The sequence below is a fragment of the Lissotriton vulgaris genome, chromosome 2_1 (genome assembly GCF_964263255.1).
Source record: "Lissotriton vulgaris chromosome 2_1, aLisVul1.2, whole genome shotgun sequence".
Lineage (NCBI taxonomy): Eukaryota > Metazoa > Chordata > Amphibia > Caudata > Salamandridae > Lissotriton > Lissotriton vulgaris.
In genome coordinates, this window is record NC_141687.1 from 311,387,844 (window position 1) to 311,403,206 (window position 15,363).

General features: G+C 48.5%; 1 protein-coding gene across 1 annotated transcript in view; it reads left to right on the forward strand.

The window, feature by feature from the left end:
* Positions 1 to 15,363, forward strand: part of LOC147730244 (multidrug and toxin extrusion protein 2-like) — a 1,772,530-nt gene that overhangs the window by 867,920 nt on the left and 889,247 nt on the right. Inside the window, exon 10 of the mRNA XM_086958534.1 lies at positions 1,433 to 1,500. Coding sequence (XP_086814660.1) covers positions 1,433 to 1,500 — 68 coding nt within the window. The remainder of the gene's footprint in view (positions 1 to 1,432; positions 1,501 to 15,363) is intronic.

Below are 15,363 nucleotides of genomic sequence, written 5' to 3' on the forward strand. Positions count from 1 at the left end.
TGTCCTCATTAAATCTTCCATCGTTCCAGGGTTTTGAAACTTTTATGGAGACTCTCTTTAATTGTAGGGGGTGACCTCGTTTAATATCGTGTTCATGGAATTGAAGTTGTGGTTGGTGAGATCTTGTACATCGTATAGCCCTTCTTGGGGAAGCAGGATGTTGGAGCTGGAGGTTGTGATTGTGCTAGAATCAATGTTTTTAAGATCCCTTTTCCATATTTTAGATCTAGCGGGTTGAGCAGAGTTAAAGTTTACTGTTTCATTGATGAAGAAGGTAATATGGTAATATGGTAATATGGTGGTCGGACCAATCACATGGACGGATCGTATCTAGCTCAATGGAATCTGCCTTAGAGATGACTAAGTGGAGGATTAAGCCTTTATCTGAAGCTGTTGCAGATTTGGGTGAGGTGAGGGGATAATGGCTGCCTTAACAACATTAGGCTCAAGGTGTTAGTGAGACCAGTGTGTAAATCTGCATCAAGAAATCTGTAAGGGTTATGAAGTGATGGGACAAACAAGCCTCCACCTCTAGGACGTGATCCCTTCAAGATTCGTTCGAGGAATATACTGCTACAGCTAGAATACACAATTAGGGTAGTTTAAAAGCTAGGACTAGGGTAAAAACTGAACCATCATTTGTAATTTGCTAAAAATGTTCTATAGCAAATAGGGCCAAGGACACTACACCTCTGGAACATCAAGAGTGCGGCCTGGTAGGCATCAGGAACCATGACATTTTATTAACCTCTGACATGGCCACTGCAAGGTAAAGTTTAAACACAAGTGTAAGCACATTTGTGGTAACATGTACAGTGCTAAGCCATGTGTAAGTTGTTGGTATATCATATGGCCTTTTCCAGTGTAGATATAAAAATAAGTCTTGTAACACTTAACTTGCCGACCTAGAGGTGGTTTCTAAATCTTTAACAAGGATGTTACAACCCTAAGTAACTTACCTGTATTATAACATAGACTGTGCTAAATTAGATATCTACTACTGTCTTCTGACAATGTGCAAATGCATAACACTTATTATCTACTGTGCTCTAACAGCCACTGCTTTGCATACATTCTTCTCTTCTAACACTGCCACGGACTGCAGAGCAAAGTAAAAATAAAATCATTTTTTGACAGTCTAAGTTTGTAAAATTGGTCCGGGGTCCATGCATGAGTGATGGACACTGCCTCCTTCACAAGATGATAAATTCAGAGTAGAAAGTACAATAAATATGTCACCCTCAGCTCCACAATTCAGTTCAGATAAAAAAGAGGGTCAATGCCATCCAGTGTAGGGAGATTTGAGTATTAATGTAAATTATTCCTGGTAGAAATGGTTGGCCTTGCTTTCAGAAAAAGCGTCCACTTTCAGTCTAACAAGCTGCATTTCTCTAAATACACTGTCCCTGTAAAACAGTCTTCTTTCTTTCAGGTCTAGTAAACGTTACCCAGCAGGGAGTACAATCTGTCATGTTCCAGGTTGCGGTCTTCCTTTACATGGTAAGTTGTCTCTATTTAAAAATCTTTACAGATTCATATTGAGTAAAAAGCAGCAACCTGAACACCCACGGCCACAAAACAAGAGAAAGGGATGTTACAGTGTACCCTTGATACATATTGTATTTATGTATATGTCAGTATTTGTTAAGTTTGAACCTGGCTCGAAAGCAATGGAGTGGCCTATAGGCCCATGAAGATACAATCTTTAGGGGAAGGTCAAGGGAAGACTGCTGAGTCAGGGGTAATGTTCCTTGAAAAGGTGTGTATTGGAAATGCCTTTCTCTGTGTAGTATTCCCCCCAGATTGTTGCCTTGACTGTTTTTGCTGGGTATAGAACTCTGTACAATTTACCCCTTCTAACCAGCAATAAAGTGCTTCTGCTCTCTCTTCAAACATAATGAAATTGGAATACCCATACTGGAATATATCCCTAACTCTAAGTCCCTCTTCTATGGCACCTAAAGGTCTCAGGGCCTGTAAATTAAATGTCCCCAGATGTCTGCAGCAGATATTGTGCCACACAATGCAGTGATACTACTAACATGACTGTAGAACTTGCCAAATGTAGAACAGTGGTGCTTGTTTTAACTGAAGAATTAATCTGTCACAATAATACATTTTGGTAGGCCTTCCTTTTAAATATTAATAAGTAACCCCTATGCAGACGTATTGCCTATTAAAGCACAGTGCATAGTATTTAATAACCCTGGGCAAAGCACTACTCTACGCTCGCGTAGTTTGCGGAGTTTGCGCTACTTCGCACTACGTTAGTTGCACGTAGCACAGTGCAAACACGCGTAGTGTAGTGCAGCGGTCATTTTTTGCTTGCTCGCGATCCTCAACGTCAAGTTGGGGACCGCGAGCAAGCAAAATTACATCCTGGCGAGACTTTTTCCTCGTTCGCGATCAGCAACATCAAGTTGCCGATCGCAAGATTCTCAATGCCGGGAGGTCAGGTTTCTCATTGCGAGAGGTCGCGTATGCTCGCGACCGCTCGCGATAAGAAACTACAAGTCCACATTGAGAAAACTGCTGCTCGAGTAGAAATCTACTCAAGCGGCAGAAAACGACCGCTTGCACTGTGCAAGATGCACTTTGCACTGATTGCGCAGTGCAGACAAGCATACGGCACTGTGCAATCAGTGCGAACAGCATTTTGCTCAGTGCACTCCACAGTTTGCGTAGCTCGCGTAGTGCGAAGGGCACTTCGCGTAGCTACGCATAGCGCTACTTCGCAAACTACGCCCAGGCTTAGTATTTAAGAGTAGGACATTTAAATGTTTAATGTTACACATGTTCTTACAGTGAAAAGGCCCAAAAGGACACTGTAGCAGGGGTAGCTGTTGCATTGGAAAGCATTAGGATTACATTTAATTTTGCTATCTCATTATGGAAGCTTCTACGGAGCTAATTCCTGGAATGTTTAAAATATTTATTACAAGACCCATTTGTGAGAAGTTGGCCCGATATGCAGCGTTCGCTATTCTAGCGACCGCTATGTATCGTTCCAAACGACCCTTATGGTGATTGGTTGTAAGTCAACCTATAGACCAGCTATCCTAGTAGCGTGGATACAAGCAGTCTAAGGCTAAAGACTCGAGAGGGCGCGTTAAGCCAGCTGTTTACCACACATTTACCCCTTGAACACCAAGTGAAAGGACACCACACAAGTGTTATGAAAATAAACAGGATATTTATTAAGATTCACAACAGCCCTGGACTCTTTATGAGGACAGGGTACTAAGCACAAACCAAATCTCTTAGGAAAATACTTCAAGTGCACAATTAAAACAAGTGTCCGAGGACACGGAAAGTTTAAGGTCTCGGGCGGACCCGATGAGGCAAGTCGGAAGCGAGGGACTCGGGACCCTAGAGTAAAGAGGCTATGCAGGCACCGAAATGCCGAGTTACCTAGCCACGAGGGCTGCGGCTGCACAAGTCTTACAGGCGTCGGGGTCTTCGCTGACGAGCCAGGAGCCGGAAGAAAAGGAGTTGCTGGCCGGCGACCAGTGTTGAATAGTTCGTAGAGATCCAAGCCTGGATCAGAGATTGATGATACCTGAAAGCAGAGGGGACCAAGTTCGTACTACTAGCCAGTAGTCAGAGGGTACCAGGAAGGCACCGGTTGGCCGTCACCTCGACCAGGTGAGTGGGCGACGCTAGGCTCTGCAGTCTCACGGACCAGGAGGCGTTGTCGGCGACCACGGTGGAGGTGCGAGCTGTCCCACGAAGGATGATGCTGTCGGCGTCGCTGGGCCCAGGATGGGGCAACAAGCCTTGGCAGATCTCAGGACCACGTGGTGGGCCTAAGATGGCGTCTTGAGTGGACCAGGAGGGTCCGGGGTGCTTCTCGCAAAGGTGGAAGCAAGAGCCAGTCTGGAGCAACCAGGCCAGCAGTGTTGATTGTCGGTCGTCGTCAAGGAAGGGCACAAGCCAGTGGCTAGTGACCAGACAACGTGCTGAGCAGTGAGCAGAAGGGCCCCACGCAGATCGTGGAGATGCTGGGAGACTGCACTTCGGTGCTGGAGCGGCTCAGGGTCGGGGCTTCTCGGACCCCAGAGCACTCACCAGAGAATTGCTTTGATGGTCGTGCTGGTTAAGAAAGCGTGCAGGTTTTGATGATGGCCGGTCCCTCGAGGTCTCGTCGCACCCACAGATCACAGCTGAGCTGATGACGTGGGTAGAGGTCGGAGGTGCCAGGGAAGCCGGTTCTCGTCGAGCTGGGCCGTCGGATTCCTGAGGAAGGACTTGCAGCAAACCGCAGAGTTCTTAGATGGTGCCCGCTGATGCAGGGTGACTACTCCTTAGTCACAAGGGAGAAATCTTGAGAAGAGTCTCGAATGTCCTTTCGTAGAAAGTAGTTCTTGATTCAAAGATGATCTAATTTGGAAGGGTCCCCGCTCCGGTCTTTATTCTAAAGAAAGGGGTGGGTACATGACTAGGTCCTGCCCTAAGGGTGGGACCAGGAAGGGGGGTAGTTACACCCCTCTCCCCTGCCGGACTTTCCCCAGGCCAGGGCTGGCGCCCCTGGAACTGGTTCTGACCGGCAGATGCGTAGTGAGCACCGGGGTGCCACTCCGCAGTCACCTTCTCGCAAAAGCCCTACCTACCCAGAATACACAAACCCTGTCTGGGACGGTGCGAACACCGCCCTCGGCAGGAAACCCTTTGTCCAAGCGCTCCTCGCTGGAAGGACTCCCAGCAGCAGGAGGTCAGACTCGTGTCTGTGGTGGCAGCATCCATTTTGTGGAGCTGAGGCTTTAGTTAACTTTAACCGGGGTTCACAGTTACATACATGTCGTGTCCCTCTAGAAGGGTGGAATGCTAACCCCGTCGCCAGAATTGGCGAGGGGTTAGTATTCCAATTCGTATGACACCTTACTCGACATGTTTTGATAAAGCAATACCAAAGATAGCATTTAACCGCGAGGATTATAATGCACTTAAGAGTATATGGTATGCGATATCATGGAACAGCTATTAGGACTTGATTCCGCAAGCTGCAGACAGGCTCAGCTCATGCCAGAGCACCATCTCACACGATTCCAAGCACTCTGCCTTCAGGATTGTCAAGGCCTGCCATAGGAGTGACTGATAGGAATCTGTGTGTCCATTTTAGGGTTAGGTATAGGTATACTACACCTACAGCAAAGGGTGATTACACGACTTTGCCCCAGCTGTCATGCAGCCAGTTGTGTCAAATTTAGGAGGCCAGACAGGGGTGGCATAATACATGCTGCAGCCCCTGGCAGCCCTGGGTACACCTATGCCCTGAGTTACAGGGTCTGATAAGGTGGCCCAGTACCAATTGGAAATGTACCTAGGGTACATGGAATCCATTTTAAAGAGAGAGCAGCAGGCCTGGGGTCCTGATTGGCAGGATCCCAGGTCGACTATGTCAAAAACCAGCTAAAACACAGGGCAAAAAGTTGGGGGCAACCATAGTCAGGATGTACCTTCCTACACAACCCCCCCCCCAAACGAAAGGAGATAAGGCTATCCTTGTCCAGGTAAGCCTCTATTACCTAAGTGGCCATATAAGGAAGGACCAGCTCTGGCTTGGTGTCCCCCTGTGTCATGGTCCACTAGGCAACCCCTCACCCTAAGGGTATCTGAGGGTCTCCACCATAGGGAATCTCTGTCTCTGGTGTGTCTTGGGAAAGTAAAAGGCTGATGCTGGGATGGAGTACTGAAGTGAGGCTCCTCTACCTTTGGGCTCAACTTCCTCCAATCACCATCCATCATGTGTGCCTTTCTTTCTTTAGCTGAGATGCACTGAGCTCTCAGGGTCAGCCTCTGGCTACCTAAAGCTGGAGGCTGAGTCCCTCTGTTTGGCTTACTGGAGGGACAGGTCAGGTCTGGGGTTTTTAGGCCCCATGTTTGGCTGTGCCCAACAGTGTCCAGCTGTGGGAGTTCCCTAACTACTTTTAAGGGGGATCCCTCAGGAGTCTGTTCTATTTTCACTTGGCTAGGTTTACCAGCTTCAGTGATCCTAATCTGCTGATTAAGGGGTTCTTTTGGACAGGGGGCCCTTTTGGGTCCACCACTGGCCTCCCTGTCCTCTTCAGCCCTGGGCTGACTGAGGCAGGGTAGAGAGGTGCAGGTTACCTGCTCCAGACTGGGTCCCACCTGGGAAGGTTCCACTGCCATCAGGGGCTCTGCCAGGCTAGGCCTGACTACCTCTGGGGCAGTTCCTTCAACAGGGGTAGAGTCAGTTCCCTGAGGAGGCTGGCTCTCACCTAGTGTCTGGGAGGGGGAAGACTCTTCTTCCTCCTCAATGCTCTCTGTTTGAGTGGAGTGATCCATTGTTTCAGGCTTCACAACCTCACTATCTGTCTGAGTAGAGGCTGAGACCATTTCAACCTTGCCAACCTTTTCAGGAGGGCACTCAGTTTGTGTTTGGGCTGTGACTGTCACAGCCCTCCTATCCTGCTCTGGAAGGTCTGTCTGAGCCTGGGCAGTGGCTACCACTGCCCTTCCAACCTTTTCGGGGAGGAATGGTGCTTGGACTGGGGCTGTAGCTATTACTGCCCCACTAACCTGTCTGGATAGGCCTATCATTCTGGAATGAGTTTCTTGCTCCACCTCAGCCCATGCTGAGAGTTCCAGGTCATTCCCCAGTAAGCAATCTACAGGTAGGTTGTCTGTCACTGCCACTCTCATGGGCCCTGTGACATTACCCCAGCTGAGCTTGACTACTGCCATGGGATGCCTTCTCTTTATTCCATGAATGTCTGTCACCTGATAAGTAAAACCAGGGGTCAGTTGAGCAGAGGGGACCAGATGGTCACTCACCATGGTGAGGCTGGCCCCTGTGTCTCTGAATGCCTCAACTATCTGACCATTCACTAAAACTTCTTGTCTATACTTTCCCAAAATGTGGGGTCCAGTAGTGAAGTTGGCAAACCCCATGCCAGTCTCACAGACAAGAGTGTGGTCAGGGAACCTGGCTAGGCCATAGTCCTCCTGATTGCCCAAAGTAATGCCCACCACATTCTTGGGGGCACTCCCACCACCTGGGGGATTACCACTAGTGGTAACAGGAGGTCTGGGAGTGTTACTTGGGGGTATATTTCCCTTATTACCATTTTTAGGGCAACTGGCATCACTTTTGTAATGACCCACCTGTTTACAGGTATGGCAATAAGGTTTCTTCTGTTCTGAAGGAGTGTTCTGGGACCCACCACCCTTGTTGGAGTTTTGGGGCCCTTGGGAAGTCTTCTCTGTGGATTTATCCCCACCCTTCTCTTGGGGCTTGGTTGATTCCTTTTTCTGGTCACCACCCTGGTTTTTAGGCCTAACCCTGGTTCTGACCCATTTGTCTGCCCTCTTACCCAATTCCTGTGGAGAGGTCAGATCAGAGTCTACCAGGTGCTGATGTAATAACTGGTTCTGACAATTATTTAAGATTTGCTCCCTCATAATTAGATTATACAATCCTTTAAAATCAGTAACCTTACTACCCAGTAGCCAGCCTTCAAAAGCCTTAGTGGCACAATCAACAATGTCAGTCCAATCTTGAGACTGAGTTTTCTGGGTGTCTCTGAACAGCATCCTGTATTGTTCAGTGGTTAAACCAAACCCATCAACCAGTACATTCTTCAAGACTTGGTAATTGTTAGCATCCTCCACCCTTGTGGTGAGGAGCTTATCTCTACCTTTACCATCAAAGGAGAGCCACAAGATAGCTGCCCACTGACTTTGGGGAACACCCTGCACAGTGCAGGCTCTCTCCAAAGCAGTAATCCATTTGTGGATGTCATCCCCTTCCTTAAAGGGGGGCACTATCTTATTCAGGTGCTTTGTATCAAAACTCCTTTCCCTATTGCTAGGTTTATTGTTGCCACCAGTGGGCTGTAGCCCACATAATTCTTGCTCTCTAGCAAGGGCAAGTCTCTCTTTGGCCAGGGCAAGTTCTTCCCTTTCAATCCTCAGTTTGACTGCCCTTTCTTCAGCTTCATACACTCTCCTCTTAGGGGAAGACATTCCTCTGTGAGAAGAGTTGAGAAGCCATTGGTTCGAAAGGATCTGTTAGAGCCTCTTGATAGAGACCTAACTCGTCCATTCCCAATGTTAAGCTGACCTGATAGTGGCCCCAGGGGTCCCCCAGTACCACTGTCATGTTTGCTTAAGTTGGACCTGCTTAGTCTAACGACTTCTACCTGTCCCTTATCTGCCTCATCCCCAGAGGGATCCTCATTCTCATCATCCTCTACATCTTCAGTCTCAGCTGAGAGGTGGATGAGGTCAGGATCGTCTCTGGTTCCCTCGAGGGGAGGCATGTCTCCTTCTGGATTAGAATGGCTAAGAAGCTTCTCAGCCTTTCTGGCATCATAAGTCTCCAAGAGACCAATCAGAAAGGACGTGGTGGGGTTAGACCCCTGCTTGATCTTCCTGGAGTGACACACTTGTCTTAACTCCTTGAAGCTCAGCACAGTATATCTCGAAGGGATGACCTGTGGAGGGTCAACTGACACAAGGGGAGACTCAGAGTTTCCTCCTTTGTCCGACATACTGTTTCTAGTGTGGTGTAAGTGATGCACCTACCTACACTATGTGTTTACCTACTATTCCCTTGCTAAGAGTTGCAGCCAAGGTGTGCTAAGCCTTGAGGAGCTGTAACAGCTGGTTCAGTAGAACTCAGAGTATTCTAAGCTTTAGTTATATGTACTAACAGTACTTATGTGATCTTTCAACAAGATATTCTTAGGATACGTGTGGTAAAACAACAGCAAGCTCAAATCCCAACCGCTGCTCACCAATGTGAGAAGTTGGCCCGATATGCAGCGTTCGCTATTCTAGCGACCGCTATGTATCGTTCCAAACGACCCTTATGGTGATTGGTTGTAAGTCAACCTATAGACCAGCTATCCTAGTAGCGTGGATACGAGCAGTCTAAGGCTAAAGACTCGAGAGGGCGCGTTAAGCCAGCTGTTTACCACACATGTACCCCTTGAACACCAAGTGAAAGGACACCACACAAGTGTTATGAAAATAAACAGGATATTTATTAAGATTCACAACAGCCCTGGACTCTTTATGAGGACAGGGTACTAAGCACAAACCAAATCTCTTAGGAAAATACTTCAAGTGCACAATTAAAACAAGTGTCCGAGGACACGGAAAGTTTAAGGTCTCGGGCGGACCCGATGAGGCAAGTCGGAAGCGAGGGACTCGGGACCCTAGAGTAAAGAGGCTATGCAGGCACCGAAATGCCGAGTTACCTAGCCACGAGGGCTGCGGCTGCACAAGTCTTACAGGCGTCGGGGTCTTCGCTGACGAGCCAGGAGCCGGAAGAAAAGGAGTTGCTGGCCGGCGACCAGTGTTGAATAGTTCGTAGAGATCCAAGCCTGGATCAGAGATTGATGATACCTGAAAGCAGAGGGGACCAAGTTCGTACTACTAGCCAGTAGTCAAAGGGTACCAGGAAGGCACCGGTTGGCCGTCACCTCGACCAGGTGAGTGGGCGACGCTAGGCTCTGCAGTCTCACGGACCAGGAGGCGTTGTCGGCGACCACGGTGGAGGTGCGAGCTGTCCCACGAAGGATGATGCTGTCGGCGTCGCTGGGCCCAGGATGGGGCAACAAGCCTTGGCAGATCTCAGGACCACGTGGTGGGCCTAAGATGGCGTCTTGAGTGGACCAGGAGGGTCCGGGGTGCTTCTCGCAAAGGTGGAAGCAAGAGCCAGTCTGGAGCAACCAGGCCAGCAGTGTTGATTGTCGGTCGTCGTCAAGGAAGGGCACAAGCCAGCGGCTAGTGACCAGACAACGTGCTGAGCAGCGAGCAGAAGGGCCCCACGCAGATCGTGGAGATGCTGGGAGACTGCACTTCGGTGCTGGAGCGGCTCAGGGTCGGGGCTTCTCGGACCCCAGAGCACTCACCAGAGAATTGCTTCGATGGTCGTGCTGGTTAAGAAAGCGTGCAGGTTTTGATGATGGCCGGTCCCTCGAGGTCTCGTCGCACCCACAGATCACAGCTGAGCTGATGACGTGGGTAGAGGTCGGAGGTGCCAGGGAAGCCGGTTCTCGTCGAGCTGGGCCGTCGGATTCCTGAGGAAGGACTTGCAGCAAACCGCAGAGTTCTTAGATGGTGCCCGCTGATGCAGGGTGACTACTCCTTAGTCACAAGGGAGAAATCTTGAGAAGAGTCTTGAATGTCCTTTCGTAGAAAGTAGTTCTTGATTCAAAGATGATCTAATTTGGAAGGGTCCCCGCTCCAGTCTTTATTCTAAAGAAAGGGGTGGGTACATGACTAGGTCCTGCCCTAAGGGTGGGACCAGGAAGGGGGGTAGTTACACCCCTCTCCCCTGCCGGACTTTCCCCAGGCCAGGGCTGGCGCCCCTGGAACTGGTTCTGACCGGCAGATGCGTAGTGAGCACCGGGGTGCCACTCCGCAGTCACCTTCTCGCAAAAGCCCTACCTACCCAGAATACACAAACCCTGTCTGGGACGGTGCGAACACCGCCCTCGGCAGGAAACCCTTTGTCCAAGCGCTCCTCGCTGGAAGGACTCCCAGCAGCAGGAGGTCAGACTCGTGTCTGTGGTGGCAGCATCCATTTTGTGGAGCTGAGGCTTTAGTTAACTTTAACCGGGGTTCACAGTTACATACATGTCGTGTCCCTCTAGAAGGGTGGAATGCTAACCCCGTCGCCAGAATTGGCGAGGGGTTAGTATTCCAATTCGTATGACACCTTACTCGACATGTTTTGATAAAGCAATACCAAAGATAGCATTTAACCGCGAGGATTATAATGCACTTAAGAGTATATGGTATGCGATATCATGGAACAGCTATTAGGACTTGATTCCGCAAGCTGCAGACAGGCTCAGCTCATGCCAGAGCACCATCTCACACGATTCCAAGCACTCTGCCTTCAGGATTGTCAAGGCCTGCCATAGGAGTGACTGATAGGAATCTGTGTGTCCATTTTAGGGTTAGGTATAGGTATACTACACCTACAGCAAAGGGTGATTACACGACTTTGCCCCAGCTGTCATGCAGCCAGTTGTGTCAAATTTAGGAGGCCAGACAGGGGTGGCATAATACATGCTGCAGCCCCTGGCAGCCCTGGGTACACCTATGCCCTGAGTTACAGGGTCTGATAAGGTGGCCCAGTACCAATTGGAAATGTACCTAGGGTACATGGAATCCAATTTAAAGAGAGAGCAGCAGGCCTGGGGTCCTGATTGGCAGGATCCCAGGTCGACTATGTCAAAAACCAGCTAAAACACAGGGCAAAAAGTTGGGGGCAACCATAGTCAGGATGTACCTTCCTACACCATTCATTGGAAAAATGGAGTTATAATAAACATTTTACAACAGGCACTTTTAGAAAGTTGCCTGTTACCTGCCTAAAGCCTACCGGCCTTTCAGTGCTTTCCAACTGTCATCTGGCATCTTATGGCTTCGGTGCGGTGAGCTGTGAATTGGTCCCCAACAAAGGCAAAAGCCTTAGGTGTGAGGAGGTGTGCTGTTCCTCTGGCAAGCTGACCATCTGGGCTGTGCCTAGGAGCTTAATTAACTTCAAAGGAGCCTCCCCTGTCACAAGAAGATGTAACTAACACCTGGGCCTTCCCTTTTTCCTCTAACCGTTCAAGCACTACGTCCAGTGGTAAAGAAGTTGCCCTTTAGAGTGAACTTTGAGGAGGGCTTGCTCATTTTTCCTGCCCATATCTCTAGGGAGGACACCAGAACTCTGGCCAGGCAGTGCCAAAGTGAGTAGGGTTGCCCCAGGGAACTTTTAGCCGATTCATAAGCAAGGACCAGTGGTCACCCCCACCCACAGGCTGGTGCCAGGCATAAATATAGCACCCACAGTATCCTCCTAAGAATAGTTTCTTGGCCTATGGAAGAACATAAGAGGGCTGGATCTGCTGTTGCAATCTGAGAAGAGCCAAGAACACTTTATCTGCGCTCCCTCATGTAACCTGGACTCCAAGGGTCATAAGGCTAAACTCCTGTATGGGTTACGGGGATCTACCAAGCTTCGCTTCAAATGGCCTTTTTCCAGCATTCCCAGCTGACCAGTTCAAACTGGACCTACCCTGGACCCTGATGCTGGACCCTGCTCAAGTGAGTCTGGGCTCCCATATGCTGTCCTCAAGGTCCTGGATCCTTGGCTTTCATCACAATGTACTAGGGACTTAGGACATTTTTGCCAACTTTTTGCTCTGAGAGCCATCGGAAGAATATGAGCAAACTTCGAAGCTGGTCTGATGACTGTGCCTTAGTGCTCTGCAGATTATTTCTATAGCTCCTGCTATGTTCTTCTCTGTAGCAGCAGCAGATTTGTCTTGTCGAGTGGCCAGCCAAACTCACACACACACGCCCGCACACCCGTACACACACACCCACACACATACATACACACTCAGCAGCAACTGGAGATGACCTCACAAGTCAGTACCATCACTGCATCCTACTTTCACACCCTGAATATTCTGAAAAAGATCTTTAACTGTTTCTCAAACAACACTAGAAAAACTGTAACTCATGCCCTGCAAGTTGTACTTCTGGATCGTCTTCTACGCTGGGATCACCAAGCAACTTACCAGAAGACCACATTTTCGGCCAGAATTTTGCAGCCAGACTCATTCTCAACCTACCACACAGAACTCACATCACACCAAACCTCAAGGGGCTCTGCTGACTCCAGATACACACATATGTTCATTTCAAACTCCTCACACACACATTAAAGGTGCAACACAACTGAGGCCCTACTTACCTGAACAGTCACATCTCTTTCCACCAACCACTCACAGACTCCCACACATACCACGCATACACAGAACCAGATCTGCAGGACTGGCATTCTCTTACATCACTCCTGAGGCATGGAACAACCTCACCACTCCACAACAGAGCCCCCTTCTGTCTGAAGAATTAACCTGTCACAATTATACATTTTGGTAGGCCTTCCTTTTAAATATTAAAAAGTAACCCCTATGCAGACGTAGTGCCTATTAAAGCACAGTGCATAGTATTTAATAACCCTGGGCAAAGCACTACGCTTCGCTCGCATAGTTTGCGGAGTTTGCGCTACTTCGCACTACGTGAGTTGCACGTAGCACACTGCAAACATGCGTAGCATAGTGCAGCAGTCATTTTTTGCTTGCGATCAACAACATCAAGTTGGCGACCGCGAGCAAGCAAAATTACATCCTGGCAAGACTTTTTCCTCATTCGCGATCAGCAACATCAAGTTGCCGATTGGGAGTGTGGAAAATAAACCTCCCGGCGAGATTCTCAACGCAGGGAGGTCAGGTTTCACATTGCGAGTGGTCGCGTATGCTCGCGACCGCTCGCAATAAGAAACTACCAGTCTACATTGAGAAAACTGCCGCTTGAGTAGAAATCTACTCCACTACTTCCACAAGAAGCAGAAGACCCAGTTTTTCTATCTACCATAGGCAGACCTGCTCACCACCATGGTACGTTCACTTTGATAGTGTGCTTTACAACTACACATAACATAACATAGGACATCTCCTAATGGATTCACCGATGACCCAACATTGTTTACAGGTTTTTAGCCCAATATCTAAAAACCCTAAATTTCTTTATATCCTGTAAATGGGTTGCAAAATTAGCATGTTATTGTCCCATCATCAACATTGTTAAACCCATATGGGATGTGCCTGCTACTAAAAGCATCCCAAAACCTTGCTTCACTGAATTATTGATCATGCCTGGCATCAGCTCTTACCTCTAAAACTGTTGTGGCATCTCGTTATAGATTCCCAGTTGATTCAAAATCCATTTCAGGATTTTAAGTCTAATGTCAGCGGTGAGAGGTTGGCCTGGCATATGTTGTCTACTAGTTATAGTGGGCACCTTGCACCAGTCCAAACAGCCCCTTAGAGATGAGATGATAGGTTAAAGACAACCTTTATTGAAAGCTATCCTAGTGGTAGCTATGGAAAGCAGCCTTCAGGATAAGTCTTGAAGGAATGTAAAGCAGTTGTTTTACCAGTCTATAATCTCTTGAATGACCAAATGAAAGGAGACCCACACCAGTCATATATATAAAATATATGTATTTATTCTAAATACATCCTACTAGTCTCCTTATGAGGCTATAGGTAAAAGCACAAACGTTACACTCAGCATCTCACAGTAAATTAGCACAATATATGTTGAGCCCTAGGGGCGTACCAAACCATATATTAAGAAAGTGGTATAAGAACCACGACTTCACTAGACACAAGGCCTAGAGCCTGTAGCATCGCTGGACCCACAAGGAACTACCCAAGGTAGTGGCACAGGGGGCCCATGGGGGACACGTGCAGTGTGAGAACATTGCCGTGAGACACCGTTAGCTTCTAAGGGGAAAGTCGCGGTTGGAAATTTAAAGATAAAGGACATTTTAAAGAGCACTTTGAGCAAACCCCTTTAGACTTATTGGGGTTCTAGGGCCAACATAGGTGTCTTTTGGTGTTGGGTATCGTCGTTGTTTTCAATGGCGATCTGCTGCAAAGTGCTGCTGCCGTTGAAGTGGAAAGTGTACGGTGTGATCCAAGCCTGGATCAAAGATGTGAAGAACATGAAGGCAGAGGGGACAGAATCTGGGTCACTTGCCAGTGACCAGGGGCACTATAGTCGTATGCCCACCGATGGCGGTGATTTCAGGGTGAAGAGTTGAAGCTTGACTCTGCAGCCACGAGAACCAGGAGGGGTGAACGATGACCAGGAGCTGGATTCGAGCTGTCCCATGAAGGGTATTGAGTGCTACGGCATCAGTGACCAGAATGGACCCAATAAGCCTTGGCAACAGCAACTCACGCAGAAAGTGATGAAATGCTTCGTGTAGACCAGCAAGGTCCGAGGGACTCACCCAGTGGTGGAGAGTCAGGGCACATCTGGAGCTACCAGGGAAACCCAATGAAAGTTAAAGTTGCCTTCTCAGAGACCCACCAGTCAAGGGATCACAAAGGTACCTCAAGTTGAAATGCAAAGAGCGGGCTCACAGAACACTGATGGAGTGTAGGCCCACAATCTTGGGTGCAAAAGGTGCTCAAGGTCTGGGCTACAAGTAACCCAATGCACAGCCTAAAGAGTCATCAGGAAGCTGATGCACTTGCAAATGAGATAAGTTTATAAGTGTCAGTGAATAAAGGTAGAAATAGGTAACCTATATCTTAGCAAGGGGTGCATGCACCACCTTAGCCAGGCTGCAGGAGCAGTCCTGTGGTGTCATTTTGGAAGGCTTACCAGGGGAGGCATAATACATGCTTCAGCCCCTGGTAGGCCTCTGTGGTACCTATGCCCTTCGTACCTAGTGTACCATATACTAGGGACTCACAAGGGTACCCCAGTAATCAAACTGGAGTGTACCTACAGTACATGCAATCAATTTAGAGA